The 23,477-nt window shown below is 36.0% G+C and overlaps 1 protein-coding gene across 1 annotated transcript; it reads right to left on the bottom strand.

Moving 5' to 3' along the window:
* Positions 1 to 10,459: 10,459 nt before the first annotated feature.
* Positions 10,460 to 18,940, bottom strand: LOC142338359 (uncharacterized). The gene is made up of 5 exons (XM_075388073.1): positions 17,906 to 18,940; positions 17,003 to 17,330; positions 16,387 to 16,510; positions 11,649 to 12,054; positions 10,460 to 10,689 (listed from the first exon to the last, which is right to left on the bottom strand). The coding sequence occupies exons 1-5, from the start codon at positions 18,672 to 18,674 to the stop codon at positions 10,607 to 10,609; spliced, it is 1,710 nt and encodes a 569-aa protein (XP_075244188.1). The 5' UTR covers positions 18,675 to 18,940; the 3' UTR covers positions 10,460 to 10,606.
* Positions 18,941 to 23,477: the final 4,537 nt, after the last annotated feature.

Here is a 23,477-nt window from a genome sequence, read left to right as displayed (position 1 = left end):
CAAAACATCCCAAAGATTTCTTGTTGAGATTTCGTCTAGGTGAACAGTCTAGTTTTTAGAATTGAATACTCGTCGCCCTTCCATTCCTAAACTCAAGTACATCAATGAAGATGCGTTTCGATCACAAAGTTGCCACGGTTTATCTCCGCATAGAATGCCTTCCGCCGCGATACGTTGACAATGATTGTTCTACGCCGTCTTTGCTTGTTCGTTACGAGTGCGGCGATCTCGATCAGATTGTGCTGTAGGGTTTTCGACTGCATCTTCATATGCCAGTTTGCGGGGCAGCAAGACATGCTCTGGAGGTTTGTCCAAGAGAAGGTCCGCTACAATGCTTTCGCGGGCAAGAATTGCGAGTTTGAGTTGCGTCCTCCAATATTCCCATCGAAGTGGGGGCTCTAGAGTTGCCTTTTCCCAAAAGGGTTGAATTCCGAGTGATGATTTGCGGCTGTCCTTTAATGCTGACTGTGCCATGTTATAGCTTAGTTTAGCAATTAGAATTGTATTAGTGTTGCGAATACGATATCTTAGAATTATAAGGGAATTGCGGAGCGAATCCGTTATTACACGAAATTTGTTAATATTACTTAGTGGAATCGCAGTGCGAATCCAAATTAGAATGTGACTCTGTAAATGAAGAGCGTTTACAACGGTAACTTGAATTCAGATTGCTAACCGAGATTATGATTACTTATAATAAAATACGGTGAAAAAAATATGAAATAATTTAGTAGACTAGCGGGAACATATTTATACGTGAATAATAAATGTCATTATAAACTTAGTTGTAATATGCATGTATGAATATTAAAATAGAGGATAATTTATAATTTAGTACACATAAAGATTTAGGGATTTCAATATAGATACAGATATTCATATGTATCACAGTGTGCTTGTGTGTGTGTGTGTGTTGGGTGGGTGGGTGTGTTTTTTGTGTGTATGTTTATATATATGTATTTGTGTGTGCATGCGTGTGTGTGTTTATGTTGTTCGTGTGTGAGTGTTTGAGTGTGTGTATGTGTGTGCGTGCGGTCATGTGTGTATGTATGCAAGTGTTATGGGTTAGTGTGTTTGTCTGCGTATGCGTGTTTTTGTGTGTGTGCTAGTGTGTGTTTGTTCCTTCGTGCGTATGTGTGTGTGCGTGTATGTGTTCGCATTTGTGTGTGCCTGTGCGTGTGCGTTTGTGTGTGTGTGTGTCTGTTTGATTGTGTGTTTTATTGCTTGTAATTTTGTGTGCATGCGGGTGTTTGTTTTTGTGTGTTTTTGAATGTACCAGCCTGCATGCCTGTGTATGTACAATATTGTTCAACATGAAACAACAGAAACAGTCGTAGAGTCTGTGGTCTCAAATGTAAATATGAAAACAGAAGGCTACAAAGTTTTCACCTTTGGAAGCACATTTTTGCAAAAAACCAGATAATCCGCTTAACAGAATTTTCATTACGCCTAAACTGTCGAATTTAACAAAAAAGTACCATAAACCGATTTTAAAATGAATAATATTTGCCCAGCTCGCCTGCTGGCCAAGAAATTGGTACAAACAAGATTGGCCTGAAAAATTTACGGATATCAGCAATCCGAAATGAGTTTGAAAGGTCATCTTAAGGTATTTGCAAAACCCCCTACAATCCTCAAAAAGAGACCCACCACATCCAGAAAAACATAAACCGGAAATGTCGCAGTCACAAAACGCAATCTTGACTTAGCAGATTTTGGAGCTCAGGAGGATTGAAAATCAACCCATAGGAAAGTTAATGTTCCTATGTTTACCTGTGTGTGTTTGTGTGTGTATGTGCATGTTTGCTCGTCAGTGTGTTTGTGTGTGTGTATGTGTGTGTATGTGTGTATATGTGTATGTGTGTGTATGAGTGTGTATGTGTGTATGTGTGTATGTGTATTTTTTATGTCTATTTGCGATTGCGCGTGTTTGTGCCTATTTGCGAGTGTATGTGTGTAAGTATTTTTGTGCGTGTGTGCATGTCTGTTTGTGTGTGTTTGTTCCTTTATATGTGTTTGTTTGTTCGTGTGTGCGAATGTGTGTGTGTTTGTTTCTGTGTGTGCGTGTTGTTGTGTACGTGTGTTTTTTTGTTTGGGTGTTAGTGCGTGTGGGTGTGTGTGTGAGTGTGTGTGTTTTTGTTTGTGTGTTTGTGAGTGCGCGTGCCTGCATGTGTGTACAACTTTGTTCAACTTGAAGCAACAGTAACAGTCTTGAGTCTGTGGTATCTCAACTGTAAATATGAAAACAGATCGCTACAAGGTTTTCACATTTGGAAGCACATTTTGGCAGAAAACCAAATAACTAGCTTAACAGAATTTTCAATACGCCTAAACTGTCGAATTTAACAAAAAAGAACCATAAACCGATTTTAAAATGAATAATATTTGCCCAGCTCGCCTGCTGGCCAAAAAATCGGTACAACCAAGATTGGCCTGAAAAATTTACGGATATCAGCAATCCGAATTGAGTTTGAAAGGTCATCTTAAGGTTTTTGCCAAACCCCCTACAATCCTCAAAAAGAGACCCACCACATCCAGAAAACCATAAACCGGAAATGTCGTAGTCACAAAACGCAATCTTGACTTAGCAGGTTTTGGAGCACAGGAGGAGTGAAAATCAACCCATACGAATGTTAATGTTCCTATGTTTACTTGTGTGTGTTTGTGTGTGTATGTGCGTGTTTGCTCGTCAGTGTGTTTGTGTGTGTATGTGTGTGTTTGTGTATGTTTTTATGTCTATTTGCGATTGCGCGTGTTTGTGCCTATTTGCGAGTGTATGTGTGTTAGTATGTTTGTTTGTGTATGTGTTTGTGCATGTGTGCATGTCTGTTTGTGTGTGTTTGTTCCTGTATATGTGTTTGTTTGTTCCTGTGTGCGAATGTGTGTGTGTTTGGTTCTGTGTGTGCGTGTTGTTGTGTACGTGTGTGTTTTTATTTGAGTGTTAGTGTGTGTGTGTGTGAGTGTGTGTGTGTTTGTGTTTGTGTGTTTGTGAGTGCGCTTGCCTGCATGTGTGTACAAATTTGTTCAACTTGAAACAACAGAAACAGTCTTGAGTCTGTGGTATCTCAACTGTAAATATGAAAACAGAACGCTACAATGTTTTCACCTTTGGAAGCACACTTTGGCAGAAAACCAAATAACTCGCTTAACAGAATTTTCATTAGGCCTAAACTGTCGAATTTAACAAAAAAGTACCATAAACCGATTTTAAAATGAATAATATTTGCCCAGCTCGCCTGCTGGCTAAGAAATTGGTACAACCAAGATTGGCCTGAAAAATTTACGGATATCAGCAATCCGAAATGAGTTTGAAAGGTCATCTTAAGGTATTTGCAAAACCCCCTACAATCCTCAATAAGAGACCCACCACATCCAGAAAACCATAAACCGGAAATGTCGCAGTCACAAAACGCAATCTTGACTAAGCAGATTTTGGAGCACAGTAGAAGTGAAAATCAACCCATAGGAATGTTAAAGTTCCTATGTTTACTTGTGTGTGTTTGTGTGTGTATGTGCGTGTTTGCTCCTCAGTGTGTTTGTGTGTGTGTATGTGTGTGTATGTGTGTATATGTGTATGTGTGTGTATGAGTGTGTATGTGTGTATGTGTGTGTATGTGTATGTTTTTATGTCTATTTGCGATTGCGCGTGTTTGTGCCCATTTGCGAGTGTATGTGTGTAAGTATGTTTGTGTGTGTGTGTTTGTGCGTGTGTGCATGTCTGTTTGTGTGTGTTTGTTCCTGTATATGTGTTTGTTTGTTCCTGTGTGCGAATGTGTGTGTGTGTTTGCTTCTGTGTGTGCGTGTTGTTGTGTACGTGTGTGTTTTTGTTTGGGTGTTAGTGCGTGTTGGTGTGTGTTTGATTGTGTGTGTTTGTGTTTGTGTGTTTGTGAGTGCGCGTGCCTGCATGTGTGTACAAATTTGTTCAACTTGAAACAACAGAAACAGTCTGGAGTCTGTGTTATCTCAACTGTAAATATGAAAACAGAACGCTACAAAGTTTTCACATTTGGAAGCACATTTTGGCAGAAAACCAAATAACTCGCTTAACAGAATTTTCATTACGCCTAAACTGTCGAATTTAACAAAAAAAGTACCATAATCCGATTTTAAAATGAAGAATATTTGCCCAGCTCGCCTGCTGGCCAAGAGATTGGTACAACCAAGATTGGCCTGAAAAATTTACGGATATCAGCAATCCGGAATGAGTTTGAAAGGTCATCTTAAGGTATTTGCAAAACCCCCTACAATCCTCAAAAAGAGACCCACCACATCCAGAAAACCATAAACCGGAAATGTCGCAGTCACAAAACGCAATCTTGACTTAGCAGATTTTGGAGCACAGGAGGAGTGTAAATCACTCCATAAGAATGTTAATGTTCCTATGTTTACTTGTGTGTGTTTGTGTGTGTATGTGCGTGTTTGCTCGTCAGTGTGATTACGTGTGTGTGTGTATGTGTATGTTTTTATGTCTATTTGCGATTGCGCGTGTTTGTGCCTATTTGCGAGTGTATGTGTGTAAGTATGTTTGTGTGTGTGTGTGTGTTTGTGCGTGTGTGCATGTCTGTTTGTGTGTGTTTGTTCCTGTATATGTGTTTGTTTGTTCCTGTGTGCGAATGTGTGTGTGTTTGCTTCTGTGTGTGCGTGTTGTTGTGTACGTGTGTGTTTTTGTTTGGGTGTTAATGCGTGTGGGTGTGTGTGTGAGTGGGTGTGTTTGTGTTTGTGTGTTTGTGAGTGCGCGTGCCTGCATGTGTGTACAAATTTGTTCAACTTGAAACAACAGAAACAGTCTTGAGTCTGTGGTATCTCAACTGTAAATATGAAAACAGAACGCTACAAAGTTTTCACCTTTGGAAGCACATTTTGGCAGAAAACCAAATAACTCGCTTAACAGAATTTTTACTACGCCTAAACTGTCGAATTTAACAAAAAAGTATCGTAAAACGTTCTTTAGACGAGAACACAGGTGCCCCAGAGGCATTTCTACGAGACTACATTTCTGAGTGGATGGATAGAGAAACGATCTTAAAATTGAAGGAGATTTTAAAGAGCATCTCGGGATGCTAGAGAGAGGGAGAAAAAGAGCGTCGATAGAGACTCTTGATTTGAAATTGAATAATGTTTGCCCAGATCGCCTGCTGGCCGAGAAATCGGTCCAACGAAGACTGGCCCGAAAAATTAACGGATATCAGCAGTCCTAAAGGAGGTTGGAAGGTCATCTTTAAATATTTGCAAAAACCTCTACAATCATCAAAACAAATTCAACCACCTCCAGGAAACTCAAACCCGGAACAGCATGTGTCGCAGTACAAAATCGTGGCTTAGCAGATTTTGGGGCACAAGAGGAGTGAAAAACAACTCACAGTAAGGTGTGTGTTCCTATGTGTATGTGTAGCTGTGTGTGTGGGCGTGGTTGTGTTTGTGTTTGGTTGTATGTATATATGTGTGTTTGCGTGTCAATGCGTTTGTGTGTATGCGTGTGTGCGTGTGTGCGTATGTGTTTGTTTTTATATATCAGCCAATACAATTTGACAAAATCTTTTTTTTCGAAATTCCGATAAAAAATGTTTTTTCTCTTGGCGCGAATTAGATTCTCGAACTCAATTTGAAAATAGCACTGCGAAGACATTTTTTTTCTTGTGAAAACATCACCGTATCCCTATTCATTACACCTACGATATTTGAGAATTTTGTCGGTACAGGAAATTAAAGTTTGTTCAGTTGGTAGTTTTCATCAACAAAAATTTTTCCAAAACTCTTCAAAGTCACCATACAAGAGTCGCAACAAACTTGCAACTCCCTTTCAGTTGTATAACTCTCTCAATTAAGTTACCGGAGTTTAGCAACCTGGGCAACGTTATGGTTAAATTTTCGCTCAGTGAATACATTCTAACTATATCTAATCAGACTCGCTCCATAAAAAAACTTTTGAAAGATGCTCTGCATACTCGCCTTTCAAGTTATCTCTCAGAATAGCACCGTACTAGACAATTAATGGTGATTTTACAAAAATTTTAATTTTTAAAATAATGGACTCTTTATAATTATTTATTAACATCTAGGAAATAATGCTAATTTTATAAAAAAACATATAATCTTTTTGTGGAACTGTTTTTCAGTATTTTTTTAAAGTTTTCTTAAATTCACGCCAATTCACGATATTTTACTTGAAATCCTAAATAAGCAATTCAATAATAATTTATAGTATATAAACATTTTTAAGTTTTGGAAAATAATGGATTATTTATAATGATTTATAAATTTTATGTACCCCTTTTTGTTCCCTTGCCCCTTAGGAGTTCGGCACAGGCATTAGGTTTTGGTTTTTGGGCTCGGTTGTCCTTTTTCTTCAGGATCTGACGACAGCCGGGGACAAAGAGCGGACTCCCGGGAACGATCTGGAAGCAAAACCAGTCATTATAAATGAAAAAGAAAATGTCTTGAAGAAAACTGTTTAGAAAATTTTTAAAAAAGAATGGGAAAAGAAGAAGAAGAAGAAGAAGAAGATGAGCTTTCTTTATGCCCTAAATTGATAATTCTGATGCTTTTTGTTGGTCTTTTTGTAATGCTCTTTTATTTTTTTGTATACTTAAAATGTAAGAGGTTTTCGGTTTTGCACACAATATGTTTTAGGCTCTATAATATAGGTTTTTAGGCTCTATAGGGTATGATTCCAGGCTCTATTTTCCTTTTTGGAGTCACAACTGCTATTATCTAGCGTCTTTTAACGGTATTTTTTGAAAAATTTGCAACAATTTGTGCTAATTTCTAAATCTTGTCTATAAAAGAATGCATATATTTGTAAACTTGGTGTAAATTAATTGAAGTATTTGCAAACTTTCTCTAAACTAAGGCACGAGTGTACAAATTTTTACAATTTAATGCAAAAGTTTTGGATTTTTTTGTAAAAAGTTGGAAAAATATTGCAGCTTTTATGGAAATATTTATAAATTTTTTAATAAATTTTTATAATCTTTCCATTAATTTTCGACTAGGGCTTGTATGTCATCTGCTATTCGTTATACGTTCAAGTCAAAGTAGACACTTACAGTTGAAGGTTTTCTTAGTTCAGTTCACATCTTCAAACTTCTTGGCTCGAAGAAAAAACTTATTTTCAATAAGCTTTACCGTTTTACCGTTTAAATAGTTTTTGAATGTTCACGCCAGTTTTTTTATTGACTTCATAAAAACACTTGTTGTTGCCAACTTTCTTTTTTAGTGTTTTTTGTTCTTTCCTGGGTGGAGTCGATTGAGTCCATTTGTTGAAATCCAATTTGTGATACGAAACTTGTCACTTTATCGTTCTGTTTCTTTCTATAGGTCATTGTGCTGCTTTCGATAACACACTATAGGGTTTGGTTGAATTTTTAAACCTTCTCTTAAATAAAAGCGTTTACGGAAACAAGACAAATTTATCAAAAGCAACCTGTTTTCCAGCCCATATAGGCAGCTGAATGTCTAGAATTTTATAAAAAATTTAGTTTGATAGCGCGCCAAAAACTACGAATCAAATAAATCTGCTCTGATGGTTTGGAATATGAAAAACAGAACAAAAAATTGTAAATATGAAGGAAACGATAATCGCCCTGAAAAAGACAGAAAGGACCCTTTTCCTTAAAGCATTGTCTTAGGTCTATGTATGAGATTTTTTATTGGAATCGTCGAAAAGATTGTAAATTCGAGATGAAGATGGATATACGAATCTTTCGGAATCGTCGCTTTAACTTCAAAGGCATCTGGGATTGATCAAAGTCAATAGAGCTCAAATGGTGGAAAGATGATCCAATATCATAAATTATCAGTTAAGAAAAGCTCACTTTAGTTAATAAATCATAATCTAATATCAACGCTATCAGACAGATTACAATAGATAGCATTGACAGTTCAATTTTAATAATTTCTTTAATTTTTATGAAAAGTGGAAATTTTGTCCGGGTGTACACAATTTCACACACCTGTATGCATGTTATATTAGTATGTTTACTTGTATTTGTTTGTTTGTTATTGAGTCTATTTTTCTATGCGCCGCGATTAATTGTTGTTTTTGTCTTGCGCAGAAGACTTAGGTTGTGTATGGCTTTTGAATTTGGAATCGGCTCTAAGAAGATTAATTTGAGAATGTTAAGCTCAAAACAAAGTGTAAAATTTTGTATTATGTCGAATTAGCTTTATTTTTTAGCTGTTAATGTGCGAAAAGTACTTTGTGCTAAGCGGATACATTTTGGCGTGGTGAAGGGTTAAGCCCCCCAAAATTTATTGAAATATGCGCAAAAACCAATATTAGCTAGAACGACTAAAACCAACACAAAACCATAATACAATGTGCATTAAATACTTGCGTTTTTAATATTATTAACTAGTCCTCCTAAGTTATAGTTAGGTTTATAAATACGCACAGAACACGTTAGGATATTGCCAGGAATTTAAAAATTTTGCCGCTGCCGAGGAATGAAAAATTTTGAACAATGAACTTAAGCGGTTCTTAGATTTTTATACTCTCAAAAGTGTTTTTCTTTCTTCTCCGCTTAATTTTCCAATTCTTTTATACTTTTATTTCCAGAGTAGGAGAATACAACAATAGCTTCTCTTTAGATGTTCTTAAAACCGGCAACAAAGCGCGCGAGCTGTCATTTCTTTTGTGTTAGGCTGGCGCAAATTTAATTGAACTAACATGCCAGCTATGAGCGAAGGTATTTTAAACTAATTAAAATCAATGTTGAAAGGGAATCTTTTAGCGTTTTAAACTGCCTAACATGATTAGCCCTGTGCCCCAAGGGAACAGGGGCGAAATTATCCTAATTCACTAATAAAACCCAACTTTATACCATATCGTGGTTGATGAACGGGGCATTTTTGATGGCCAAGATTGGGTAACTCAGAGATGGGAGGAAGCAAAGATTAGCCCGCTAATACCTGTTGTAAAATGGGCACAAACAATCCATTAATCTATATGGACGTTTGCTACGCCAAAGGCAGAGGGTGTTGAAAAAATAAATCTCCCATTGAGATTAAAATTTGTAAGTTGTTTAGTTTATTAATTGTTAGACTTGATGTTAGAAATTTCTATTCTTTATAATAACTATTTAGTAAAAGTACAACACTGCAACCTCTATGAATAATAATTTTAGAGCAACGCAATTTCAAACATCATTTTCGTTTTCTTTCCGTTTAACTTATAGAACTTTTCACCTAGAAGAAGACCCACATCAGCTTGTTCACAACTACTAATGAACACAAAACTTTTGTTCATTTGGAAATAAACACATCCGAGGTGATTATATTTTTGTTCGAAATGAGAAGTGAAGCTGGGTGTTACATAAAACATTCGCGTGTAAATACCGTTTTTTTCATTAAAACTATTTTGAGACAGTTCCTACTTTCCATGTAAAGAACCAAAAAATTAAGAAGGGACTGAAATGAAAAGTTGAGAATCTGCTAAATTTTAATTGACTTCGTAAAGGTTGAAAATTAATGTTTGAATGATCTTTGTAATTCAAGAAAATTATTAAACAAAAACTCCAGAAAAAAGTTTTTGAAAAACATTAATAAAAATAATTAATAATTAATTAAAATTATGGTTCCTGCGTAATCGCAGCGGAACAGCATTAGGCCTACAGTAGCCTGTTCTCAGCTGCCTTTTTTCTTATTATTGCCCACATTTCAGACTGATCTTTTTATGAGCAACATTGCTCTTTTTTTGGTGACTATAGCCACTTTTTCTGCGTCTGAAACTTTTACGTGGTACCATCATTGCAGCCAAAATTGGTCAGGCTATGTTCAACCTGAAGCTATGGTTAAGTAAGATCTCATGATCACACAGACAGCTTCACGGAGGCAGGGGATTGAACTCTCAATCATTGGCGCGTGAATCACACACCTTACCTCTCGTCTATCAATTTTTGTCAATGACTATGTTAATGGATTTTTTGTTTTTTTCCGACTGTTTGGAACTACACTCCCCTTTGCTCAATCCGTGGAAAAGTCTCGGCGAAGTTTATGTGGTACTAGTGCAACAACTGTCTGATAAATTTATTGAGCATTCCTCTTTTCCAAAAAAAGATATACACTTTTTTTTGCGCTCGCGAACACTACGAGAAGTTGAGAATCATGAGTAAAAATCAACAAAACTAAAAAAAAATTGAACCAAACAGATTTGGCTATTTTTCCAAAAAAAGACAGCAACTATTGTGCAGCATTGAAAATTTAACTGATTTTACACTTTTTTTGGATAAACAACAGCAAAATTCTTCCTTTTGAATTTTTATCTTCATCTTCATACAGAAACAACGATCTTGAAGAAATATCTATTTTCGCAGATATCTTCATTATCTGTAGCATTTCCATGGTATAGCGGTAAAACTGTCTATTTTCAGACGCCAACTGCAGCTATTTTCATCTGGTTTAAACGGACGAAACAATTTGTAGGAAAAATGTATTTGTAAAATAAATCTATGTGTTATAATATACTTTGAACAGAATTACTAAAGTGTTTAACAACCAGTAAACAATAGAATTTCCACGAAACGTTTCAAACATCCGGTAGTTTTCGAACTTAATGTCTTTTCTTCACAATCGGCTTTATTGAGCTGTAGTTGTGTGTATGTGTTGATCAAACATCTTCAGTTCTTGATGTCGATTGATGTTTATTCGGTTTTGAAGCATTCAAACTTTGTAGAGATTTGTTGTGCATACCTGAAATATTAAAATATTAAATTTTGAGATTATGTCAAAAACATTTAAAAGTAAAAATTAAGGACTTGGAGCAATTCAGTTTCAAAACTTTTCATGTCAAAATAATACAATATTTTTTTTCTTGGATTTTAATATGTTCCTAGACATTTAGTTGGGAAGATAACAAGGAAGTTCCTAAGTTTTACTAATTTCAAGTTTTTTTCAATAACTTCTATAATTACTCAGTTGGCAACATTTTGTTTATTTTATCACATTGTTTTTATTATCAAAGAAGTTAATCACTCTTAATCCGTTAATTACAGCGTAATTCCCAACTGTGATTGCTAAAACATCTCTTAAAAGTTCACTAAAAGACTGATCTCTGTATTCTGCGTTGGTAGCGCTATACCAAAATAACAGTACACGCTGTGTGACACCAAAAATAACAGAGTAAATAATAGTAAACAAATTGTGGTAAACAAGATTGCGCACCACAAACAACGCCTCGGACATTCGATCGTGTAAAACGTGCGGAGAATCTCGGCGTGAGTGAAATCTGTGTTCATTCAGAAAGTGGACATTAGTTGTTGCAGTAGTAATGAAATTGAATTTATCAATCGAGATTATCATGCTGAGGGAATTAAATGTGGGGGCTGAACAGATGCTCCATTACAGTTATGATGCTCATTCACATTTAATAGTTACTTTGACGAATGGAAAAGGATGACAAGCAAAATTTATAATCACAGCTTAAATGCTTGACATTTTAAGTATAACTATGGCAATTTATTTGTGATTTCAATCCGAAAAATCATCGTTTTTGAGAACAATTTCATGTTTAGTCGTTGCCTAATTAAACTGGTTCTAATGCGTCCACTGGTTTTAATTTAAGCAATTAAGAGTGTTTGATTTAAAAAAAATGGGTGGTTTAAATAATTACACTCGAAATTTATGTTTTAAATATTTTTCTGATAGCGTACCTAACAGCCAAGGTGCAATCGGTTCTTTTTTCGTTTTCTTTTTCGGGGACTTCTTTTGAAGAGACAAAGTTTTTTCCTGTTTATTCACATCTTCTGTTTCTCCACTGTCTGTGACCCCTGAACTTGACCTTTGACCTTCAAAATCAATGTGGCATCTGCGGCTATCATCATTGCCTAGAGTGACGTCATTCGAGGTGTCCTCGGATTCTGATTGATTCTCGTCAAGGTCATCGTCATCTTCGTCATCATCGTCGTCATCTTCCTCTCGGCTCCTGAGAATAGCGTCGGGGAGGGGCAGAGAATGTCGGACCATGGCACCATACAGCCCATATTCGGCCATGATGGAGGCTTTTCCCCATTTCTTTTCCTTCTTCCGCCACTTGGCTCTACGGTTTTGAAACCACACCTGAAATAGCACAATGAAAGAGCTGAAAAATTGGAGAAGTTAGCAATTTCAATTTGTGCAAACTTTCAGTCTTCGAAAAGAAAATTCCGAGACATTAATTGACTTTAATTAACGAAATTTTCACAGTTAATTTAGTTCAAAAATCTTGTATTATTTAACTCAAGGAATTGAATAAGAATTTTTCGTAAATTTATTTGCTCAAACCTCTTGATTATCTGACACGATATTGTTAGAATCGTTCAAGAATTGTTCCTTGTCTCTTGGTAATCTTACAGAACCATTCTCAAGGAAAGATCATTTGATCTACGAGGTCTTCTCAGTTCCCGCTCTGTTTTATGATGGTTTAGATTATGTTCCGTGCCTTCATTCGGGCTGTTCTTAGTAGTTATCTTTCTTAAAAATCGCGCACCTTTTTGTAAATATTATATCTAGTGTGCGACCATTGGACAATATACAATCACTATTGACTGACAACTATAAAACGACCAATAATGATCTATTATACCATGTATATGCTCCTATGTCATTCAATGCCTGTGAGATGTTTATCTTCATGACTAATCAACAACACCGACATACTGTCTGGACTCCATTCTCAGCGCTGAATCATGAATTTACAATTCTGCACATTTACTCTGTACAGACATGTACAGACTCTGTTCATAAAAATTAGTCTGAATTTATGCAGACGAATCATGATCAACATACAATTATGGTTAGGGTTCAATGATCGGACAATCATACAACTCGAAAAGAGCGCGGATATGTTCGCTTGCAAATGAGACAATAATTTTTTCGCTAATGACTTTATTAATTACTTCGCAATGGTAATATATTAATGAAATGATCAAATGAGAGTACTTTGCTCTGAACAGGAAAGAAGTCATAAGGAGCGACCGACTATAAATCAATACTAAATCAACATAGTCTTTCACTCTCTCAATTAAATATTGTTTTGATAGATCAGTAATTGGTAGCAGCGATTGAGAACACGTGTAACACAGTGTGATACAGTGAAGTGTACAATTAGAGCATAAATTAACCTGTAATTACTTGACTAAACTAGTTAGTGATCTCTTCTTATTACTATTTGTTTGTGGTTATTACATCGGGGGGCTGGGAAGTTAGGTGAGGGACGGACAAGTTATTGATTAACAATTCGGTGTCTGTCATTCCAGTTGACACTTGTCATTGTAGCATAATACTCTGGCTCGCTTCTCTATACATACCCACAGGTATGCACCAGTGCTAAGGGCCACAAGGGGGAGGGGAGGGTTCCGGGTGAAACTTAACCGATCAACCACAAAACAGACTGCAATACAAAGCAGAAATAGCCAACAATCGCAACTAAAAGTCAGCAAAACTTGACTTCATTATAGCTGAATTATGCAATTTCGAATCTGAAGGAAATTTGACTGCGACTATATTCACAACTTACACATCGAACAAAATATTAGCAAATTAGAAAATAGTAAAAAAAATAATTAGCAACAAAACGGAAAAATTTTAGTAAAGATGGCGTTGCCGAGAAAACGATGATCGTATTTCGTTTCAACCTTTTGAAATTACCTTTTAATTATAGCCACTTCTGTTGCTATAACTAACTCTGGAATTTTTAAAATGAAACCATTACCAAAGAACCTAAAAATAATGCAAGGCGAAGATTTCAGTTTTGGTTGTCAAAGTTTTCGGCTATTTTTGGCTTCGGCTTGAATGACTGTTGTAAGGAGTGCTGGTTTTGGGGCTATTTTAGCCCAGTAGCGCCCCACAAGTGCTGTTTCTCTTATTCGGCTCTTGCCGCCTGCCTCGATCGGGAAGAATTAAGAGGCCTCGCCTAGAGTGGAAGTATCAACAAAACAAAATTTACTAGTTTGTTGTGCTAACTAATGCTAAACAGGCATGGTTATTAGTCTGAAACTTGTTGTGCTCTAATCTGATTGGTCTGCTAGTCAGCCACCCAGAAATTAGCCATAACCTAAGTTATGAATTATGAGTTACAAAAAATAATCAAGATCAATTTCGCGCCAATCATTTCAGTTGCTATCCATGAATATAGCCTTCAGAATATGAGTTAAAGTAAAAAGAATAACATTAAAAAAACAATTAACTTCCAGCTTTGAAGGCACAAAATATAAAGTTAAACAAGAATTAAGAGGACCAAAAAACAGGATTGATAAACAAAACAGGATTCTCATTTAAAATATTAAGTTAAACAAGAATTAAGAGGACCAAAAAACAGGATTGATAAACAAAACAGGATTCTCATTTAAAATATTAAGTTAAACAAGAATTAAGAGGACCAAAAAACAGGATTGATAAACAAAACAGGATTCTCATTTAAAATATTAAGTTAAACAAGAATTAAGAGGACCAAAAAACAGGATTGACCAAAAATATGATGAAGTAAGAAGTAAAATCTACAAGTACTATATTTTCCGCAACTATATTTATTCCAGCAACTGTTTGACTTTCTGTCCGTGGAAAAAACTGTAAACCATCAGAAAAAGCGCAATTGTTTTCAGGTGATTCCAGAGGAAAAAATGCAATTTATAGCCCACACGAAGTTGCTAAGAAATTAATTGTGAATGAGAGATTTATGTGACAGCAATAAAAAATAATAGGAAGCATGACACGAACACCAATCAATAAAAAAGACCTGTAATCCGTTGATTGTTATTGGCGATAAACTTGGCGAACTCAACAGTACAAAAAAGTTTTGGTGAGGTTCAAATTCCGTCCAAAGCCTAATGTTTAAATGTGTTCAAAAAGTACAGCTTACAAGCAAAAAAATCCAAGTGTTTTTGGTGAATTCCAGATACACCATGGCAGTTTTCGTCAACTCTAATGAATTTCTAAATCATACAAATCGTTTAATCAGAAATGCTCGCACACAAATCTTATCGTCAAATAATCATGTCAAACAACTACCTTTTAGCAAGCTGGTTGAAGAATCATAATTTGGTTTGCAAAATGAAGCAAAAATTGCCACTCAAACACCATCAATTGTAAAGTGTAAAAAAATAGAAGGCATTGCTTGCGATCATAAAAAAGAACTGTGGTCATTATCCTGAGGAAAATATTGTTGTCGACATCAAGCAGAAATATTTACTGAAATTACGTGTTAATAAAATACTTTAAAAAATACTTAAAATTTTGCTTGATGCTATAGCGCAACCAAACGTCTTCTTAATAAAATTAATGTTTATGCAAGTATTTTTGTTATCTCTAAGCAATTTCAGACATTTGTCGAGGATTTAGTAAAAACTTTGTAGTTATTAGTAATAGAAACGAGAGATTGACAGAGAGTGCAAAAGATATAGTAAAAATGGTTACGTGACAATTTACCGAAGTCTACTTTAACTAATGCAATTATACCCGACCTGCCATTTTACCCAAATACCATTATACTCAATGCAATTTCATCTATTGCCGATTTGCACAATGCCCTTTGAGGTTTTCATTCGATAATCTGATTACAAATTATAAGTCACTATTGCAAAGATGTTTTAACATACTTAAGCGGATAATTTAATCTCATATTTGGTTGTGATAGTTAGTTTTATATCAAGAACCACGGCACTGAGGCATGGTCATGGCCCTCAGATTTTATTATACTAAATAGTCGTTCTGGTAAAATTAACAATGGGGAGACACAAAATTGGTATTGGGTAAAATGGCAGGTTGGCTATAACGGGCCTGGGTATAATGTCACTGGGTAAATCATCCTAATGCCAGAAAAATTATGGACCAGGTAGCAGAGTTGTCTAGGATTAAAACCCCAGAAGAATTCAATGCTCGTTTTTGGAACGGTATCATTTTGTGTAGGTGGATAGGTGGTGGACCTAACATTGTAGTAAGTACGCGCCTTTTGTTAGAGTTTCACTGAGCTACTACGTCAAAGACACTTTTCAAATATTTTTGACGTAATAGATCAATAAATAGCTGTTTGCCCGGAGTACAAAAATCTATAGTTTGAAATTTTTATCATACGACCCTATAACTCTATGCCTAGCTCAAACTCATCGGTAAAACTCCGTGTCAGCTAACATTTTCAAAATTTGTGGAGCAAAAAATTTATCAATCAAACTTCAGTCAAAATTGTTTATTTGGTCCAAATAAAAGTCATCCATACAGAAAAAAAATTGAAGAACGCTTTGGTACTGTCGTTTTAAATAAGAAAATTTGTTATCAACGTTGTTGTTCTGAAGCTGTTGCAGTACTACAATTTTGCTTCTGCCGTATAGGTTAAAAAGTATCTGACAGATTAAGGTGGAAGAAAGAAAGGCTTAGGTTGAATATAGATAGCTAGTGAGAGACTATTATGAAAGTGACCTGTATTCTGTCCTCTGGCAGTTCTGTCTTGGCAGAGAGGGTCTCTCTCTGGAGTACATCTGGGTAGTGTGCCTCCTCAAATGCCTTCTCAAGTTCATCCACTTGTACACTTGAGAAGATAGTCCTGTATCAAAAACAATTCAGCTCAGTTCAGGACAATTCATTACAATTCAGTCTGATTAGGATAGAAAACAGAGATGCTCAGTCTATTTTCAGTCAAAAAATATATGATATCCATTCTGCACATACCGAGATAGCAAGATAACACTGATCGAAGCACTGTTTTGACAATTTAGAATTGGAATACAATGGATCAGTACTGAAATTCCATGACACTAGAGTCCGGGCCACCATTTATCAAGTAAATTATATGCAATAATCCAAACTCGGCGACAGTAATTTTAGCTCCAGGTCAGATAAGTTCAGGAAAAATAATAAAGTTGAGCCATTTTCTTTCCATACCGAACATCGGTCCAGGACAGTCTTTTCATAAGCCATCGATGGCAAAAATTGTATTTGTGTCCAAAAAATGAATGACCCAATCTTTTTTGTACACAGACGTCATATGTCTTAATTCTCAAACAAAAAATGAGCTTGTGGAAAAGATTCTACAAACCTGTGCCTCCTTCTGCACTTTTTGTGTGGTTTATCACCACCTCCACCAGTTATTCCACCCATGACTCCACCCATTCCACTTGGGCTAACATCAGAGGAGGAATCGCTGCTCAAAATTCCACCCCCTACATTACTTCCACTACTGCTGTTGGGCACACCAACCCCGACTCCTCCCACCAAATGTGGGTGATGGTGCGTGGGTAGATGATGGCTGTTCATTCCTTGTAGGTTGACAGGATCCAGAAGATCCAGTCTGGGATCTCTTGGGGAGCAGAGGAAGGAAGCGGAGTGTGGGTGGGATGCGAAGGGAGGAGTTGACGAGAGTGGAACTGAAAAAAAAGAGTTTAATTGAAGGCAATACTTTTTCACGATTACCTGGATTTAGATTTTGACATCGGTTTGTACAGTGATGAAGGGGTCATTTTTACCAAAACAGAGTTTTGTTGTATGAAATAAGAGATGCATTAGAATGATAGAACAACTACGGTAAAAATTATTAAATGTTTTAAGACTTCAGGCTTTGAATCAATTTAAATTCTGCACAAATTACAAACTTCGCGGATTTGGGAATACTTAGAGACGTCAGCGGGACTCAAGGAACTTTCGCCTATTTTATCCTGACCACCGAAAATTGCGCCTGAACAATCTTGATCATAGTTGGATGATAGCAAAAAAATTGAGGAAATATTACGGCTTGAGTACAAATAAATTGATACATATGTCAAAAATTTTTCTAAAACTTCTGTTTTGCATGAGGATTAATATGGTTTGTAATATGGTTTGGATTAATAAAGCTATTTATTAATATGGTTAGTTTCTTTTGGACTGTCCTGAAGAAGACACTTAGTAGGACTTGATTTTTTGGAATTAATTAGTTCAAATTTTGAACAAGTAATAACTTTACCTGATTGCTTGTTAGGTGAGACTATCATCTGATGAGATTCAAGACCTAACGGGGGAATCAGTCCCTGGGAGGCCAACAAAACTGCCACATTAATTTCTGCCAAACTCGCGGGCGATACTTGACCAGGAACCAGTTCCGGTCTTGTTTGCCCGATTCCTGAGCTTTGATACGGAAGATTTGTTTGGTTCCCAATTGCCGCAATCATCCGACTCCATTCCCATAGATCAACGTTTCCCTGTTGCATCAACACCTGCTCATGATTGGAACTGGATATCTGAGTGGACGTCTTGACATCAACTGGGGTTCCTGGAATAATTGACGACGTTGGAATCGGGACGTTGCTGAGGTTACTAACATTTTGGGAGCTATTGGAAGAAATTGGTGGAATGTTTGACTTTTGGAGTAAACACATCAGAGATGCCAGATCGTTATAACTTCCAGAAAGAAGTTCGGACGAGGTGTTATTGGCATTTTGAACAGGAATTGAGTTTAATAACGAATGAAAGTGAAGATAATTGGCTGTGGAATGAGCAATTAAGTTTTCGGAATCCAATTTTGAACTATTTTCAGAACAAAATCCGGGAAAACTAAAAGGTAAGGACATATCTAACTCTGTTACGGAAGGTTTCAGAGGTTTTGTGGGCGAAAAAGAGGAAATTTTTCCAGGACTGGAAATTTGAATATTTTTATCTGGTAACTGGTGAGTTGGTTTCTCTGAAATTCCGAGCAAGTCTTTTATTCCGAAAGATTTTATCGGACTTGCGGCCATTTTGGAAAAAACGAAATATTTGAACAAGTTGAAATTGAGATAATTGAGTTAAACTGAGGTTGAAATGAATAAGTTTGTGAGAATAATTTTTGAGTTAGTTTATGATATTATTTATGAGTGGGAAGTTTATTTTGGTGGACAATTAAGATCGATTGGTTTTTGTTGTTACAAGGAAAGAAGTGATTTGTTTATTTAGGCGGCTCTGTCCAAAAAGTGCTCTTTCTGGCCACTCGCAGCAGTCTGCCGGATATGTGTAAGCGTGCAGATTTTTCAGCCTCTCTGCTTGCTGCTTCTGAAATTGACCAATCACAGGACAGCATTGTGAACTGCCAATTAAATGTCAAAGATTGCTAGTGGCAATGTGTTAAACATTGGAGTATTTACAAGTGCAGTTGCTTCACGGGGCGTTTGTTTAATTGAAAAGGGCAAAAAACACAAGCTAAAATTAAACACAAGATTTCAGGCAGCTAATAATTACTTAGTTGTTTACAAATGCTTCCTCTAGTTCCAGTTAATTACAACACCTAGCCCTTTGCTACTGTAAATACAGCCCAAACACTCACATACACTCTCGCACATATGTTTATGCTGTCTTCCCCTCTCTTATAAGCAGGTAATTATACTGAACAGAGACTGCTGAAACAACTACCCAAATCGGTCAATTCTTCACTACCCCTTCAATAGATTTCTAACACCCCCCCCCCCTTCAATCTTTATGTCGAAGAGGTCATGTTGAAGAAACTTTTTCTCAAAACAAACCCATCTTAGATGATTTTGCAGCCAATGCAGAAAACACCAATGCTCAGGTCGAGGTCCTCGCCGTACGGTACCTTATGATTAGGTACTTCCAGACCAAAATGTCTTAAGATCGCATTATTCCAGACCCCAAATTCTTATGGCCAGACCCTGGATCGTTCAAATTGGCCGTGCGTTCAAGACCTTGTGTCAAAATTCATGTATGATGGATATAAATCCCCCTAGACTAATTCCAGCTGGTGAGAAAATTTATGGCTTTCACTATTGATGCAAATACTGAAAAAAAACATTGGCAATGAACACCGTCGAGATGTTTCTATGCTTTTCAGTGCAAACTACAAGTATGATCGTTCCACAAACTATGGCGAGAAACTTTTTTCAAAAATTGTTTTAACATTATTAATCACCAACACTACTCGTCTAGGATCCAATAGCCAACTAATCATCCGCAAGGTGTTACGTTCGCTCCAATGGACGTGGTAGTGTTACGTCATTTGTTCTCAATTTTCGAAAAAAAAATGAAACAAATAACCACAATTTCAGACAGCAGAAGCTATCAATCGGAGGAATTCTGTATGGCTTTTGACAGGCTGGCGCAGTCGCTCTCAGTAGCTGTAACTCATTGTTCTGCTGTAAAGGTGCTAGCGAGCGCACCATGAAAATCCCCGCTGGATTTTTAGAGAAATTGTGAGCTCACAAAATGAAAAGGGCCCTTTGAAAGTCATCTGATTTAAAGCACCAGTTCTGATCTTTCAATTCTTGCCTGATGAAGAGCGGACAACTTCAGTTGTTGAGGCAATCCAGAAAATCCACAAGAGAAATGTAAATTCCTCCACTCACGAGTTTTTGTTTCCACCTGAGAAAAGAAAAAACAAATTACGAAAAATCCTGTTTCGCGTGTTGAAGAAATGGCAGCTGATTCATTTAACCGTTGACCTGTTGTGTTGACGACCATAGTTATGATAACCATTTTAATTGTCAAATAATTAATTAGTAACAAAAAAAGCAATCAATTATCTATGCTAAAGTATCGAAAAAATTATGTTCCACTTCTTCATTTTGGGGTTTGGATCAAATTAATTAGGGGCTTGAAAAAATCTCTATCGATTTTTTTCACAGATACCAGAAACTTAAAATTGATTAAAGTATAATCCACGGTCGAAAAGACGCTTCCATTTTTTGTTCTGACCAGAAAAAAATATCAAGTATAAAGACATTTCAGCTGCTCACTTTTTATTTCTGCGCTCAACAAGTTTAGGAGCGATTGTTAAAAGGGAACTTAAAAGACATTTATTTTTCAATATTTTTCTATAAAAAGAAAAAACGCTCCATGCATGGAAAAATGATACTCTGTGGTTTTAGGATGTACCCTGCAACCAAAAAAATTGTAGAATAAACATAAAATACGTTATAGGCAGAATTATAAATTTGCCATTGGCTTTCAGCTCTGACATTTATGACTATTGGGCAAATGGTTAGATGTCGTGGCAAATTGGCTTTTGAAGTTGAAAATGTATGACATTCAGCACTTTCGTTCAAAAATTCCGGAATTTTTTTTTATAAATTTTGAAAATTTGTCCAACTATTATTCCAAATTTATCATTTTTGAAGTAATACATCTCTGATCAGCCGTGCAAATTTAAAAGTATAAGCGGTTAAAAAATTTCTACGCCCTTGTGCGCCCGATCAATGCAGAACTACTTCACTCTACTAGCAGTGTAAATTTCATAACTGCATTGAAGCCAAAACATAACTCAAGATCAACCGAAGAGGTTCTGATTCAAGGAAAACAGCTAGATATTATATTAAAATTTTAATTGCTGATAGGGACAATTACTTTAAATCAAATATTTTGGAAGTTATCATTTTTCCTAGTGAAATGGTTCAAAATTTGATTATATTTTTTTGAAATGCTTGAAAACGAAACACAGAAATATTGTAGTCTAGAAAGGCAATCTTTTCTTCTTTCAAGGATATTTTGAACCTGGTATAGCAACTATTCTTCATACTTCTGTTTTGTGGAGTTTTGCGTTATACAAAAACAAACAGGGACGGTATTTAAGAAACAACAGCTAAAATTTTCGAAGTCTGTTTTCACTATCAGCAATTATTGTACAAGGAATATAGTTTTGCCATATAACGAGGCAGAAATTTATATAAATTTAGTGAGTTGTGCTTTTTTTCAGCTGCCAATTGAGTTACAAATGTGTTCTTGTTTGAAGTTTCACTTGCGTTCCTCTTTTTTAAACAATTTTTTGACATTAAAAGGCTAAAATGGATAAAATTGATAAATTGATAAAAACTGCTGCTCTTGTTGTCTGGATTTTTCTTTCCTTAATTATTTACAAAAAAAACATTACCTAGCAAAATGCGAATTAGAGCATTCTTACAGGGTTGGAATCGAGTGCTAAAAGTTTTTAACAGTGACAAGTGAATCGAAAAAAAATATATATATATCTTCAGTATGAGGGCATATACGAACAAAAATGGATTATTTCTTGGTTGGTTGCTACGTGCTCAATTGGCTGCAGATCCAGGTTGTTTTCCTTTCGTTCAGCAGTACTTAAAAATCAGTAAAAAAAGTCATTAACCATACAAAGATAAAAATCCTTATATTAGGTATTAGCCATTACTTGCAGCAATTGCTCTCAAAATTATGAAAAGACAACATATCTGCGTGGATAATTTCAGAGGGTTCCACCGTTCGTGCAAACCTCGTAACCAAATTACCGGTTTACCCCAAAGTATTGAAAAATGCTCCTTAGTTATTTGGCCATAGATTTTCATCATCATCATCCCCATTGATTTCAGCCATTTTGAGTTGGCACAAAATCAACATAGGAAGCTTCTCATCCCTTTTTCATTAGTTTTATATTCCACAACCAAATTTTTATATTTCACAAGGCACAGTAACCAAGTTTATCAGCCCTGTTTAAAATATTTTGATCCATAAATTAAAACTCTGGCCTTGTGGGTCTTCTTGAGCCATTTCTAACCTCGACATCTCTCTGAAACAGAAGCTAGCATGAGTAGTTGCTGTTGAGGTAGCTAGATATTGGCAATCGGTTAGTATTTTGATTTTGAATTCATTCTCCAGGGCAGAACATAGATAGAATCAATTGAATTGTTGATAGTAATGAATAGTATTATTGTGTTAAAATTTTTTTCTGTCTGCCATGACTTAGGAAAGCTGACCTGTCTGAAATCTATTCACAGTATGCACCGTAAATCCGGACAATTACCAAGATGAATATGACGCCAAATTTAAAGTTTTGTCAACTTCACGCTTTGCATCGCTAACGCAAAGTCCAAAATCGAACTGTTTCTAATTCTCTTTGATAAGAAAATCATTTTTGTTGAAATTCACATTAAGGGATAATCCATATTCAATAGCCAGGTATCCAGTTTCATTTTTAACACCGTTAACTCCGTGGCAAACCAGTTTTCGCAAACACATCAGTAAGTACGGGGTCTCTACCACATTAAAATACATAATTTGTAAGTGATCAATGATTTGTAAGTTGCTTTAAAGGCACTTGACAGAGTACACTCGCCACATGTTTCAATAAGTGCAAGTGGTTTTCCACAAAATTTTAAGGATTTTTCCAATTATTGCCAAGACAAGATTTTAATAGCCCCCACATTACGGCATACTCAGTGAATCGAAACTTGAGACACATTGATAAGACGTGCATGATCCTGACATCTCTTGCAAAACTTGAAATACCAACAATTCATGGTCAATCTTGATAAGATCTTGGTAAGTTATTTCTTGACAGCTCTTCACAAAATCTGACAAATCTTTATAAAAGTTTTAATTATTTGTGATGTAGTGATAATCTAGTTCCCGGAAAAGAAAATAAAAATCGGATCTTTGCCGTTTGCGACCCCCCCCCCCCAGCTTAGTGGCTGCGTATTATTTGAAACACCCCGAGGCACGTGCTATATTTTTACATAATGATTTACAATGCAATGGCACATGCTCTGTAACTGGGGGAGTAAAACGTAATGGCGGCACAAACGGAAAAGATCCCAAAAACCTCTAGT

The sequence above is a fragment of the Convolutriloba macropyga genome, chromosome 4 (assembly GCF_964194025.1).
Source record: "Convolutriloba macropyga chromosome 4, txConMacr16.3, whole genome shotgun sequence".
NCBI classification, from domain to species: Eukaryota; Metazoa; Xenacoelomorpha; order Acoela; family Convolutidae; genus Convolutriloba; species Convolutriloba macropyga.
Note: the sequence above shows the minus strand (reverse complement) of the source record. Positions and strands in the feature narration are given on the sequence as shown.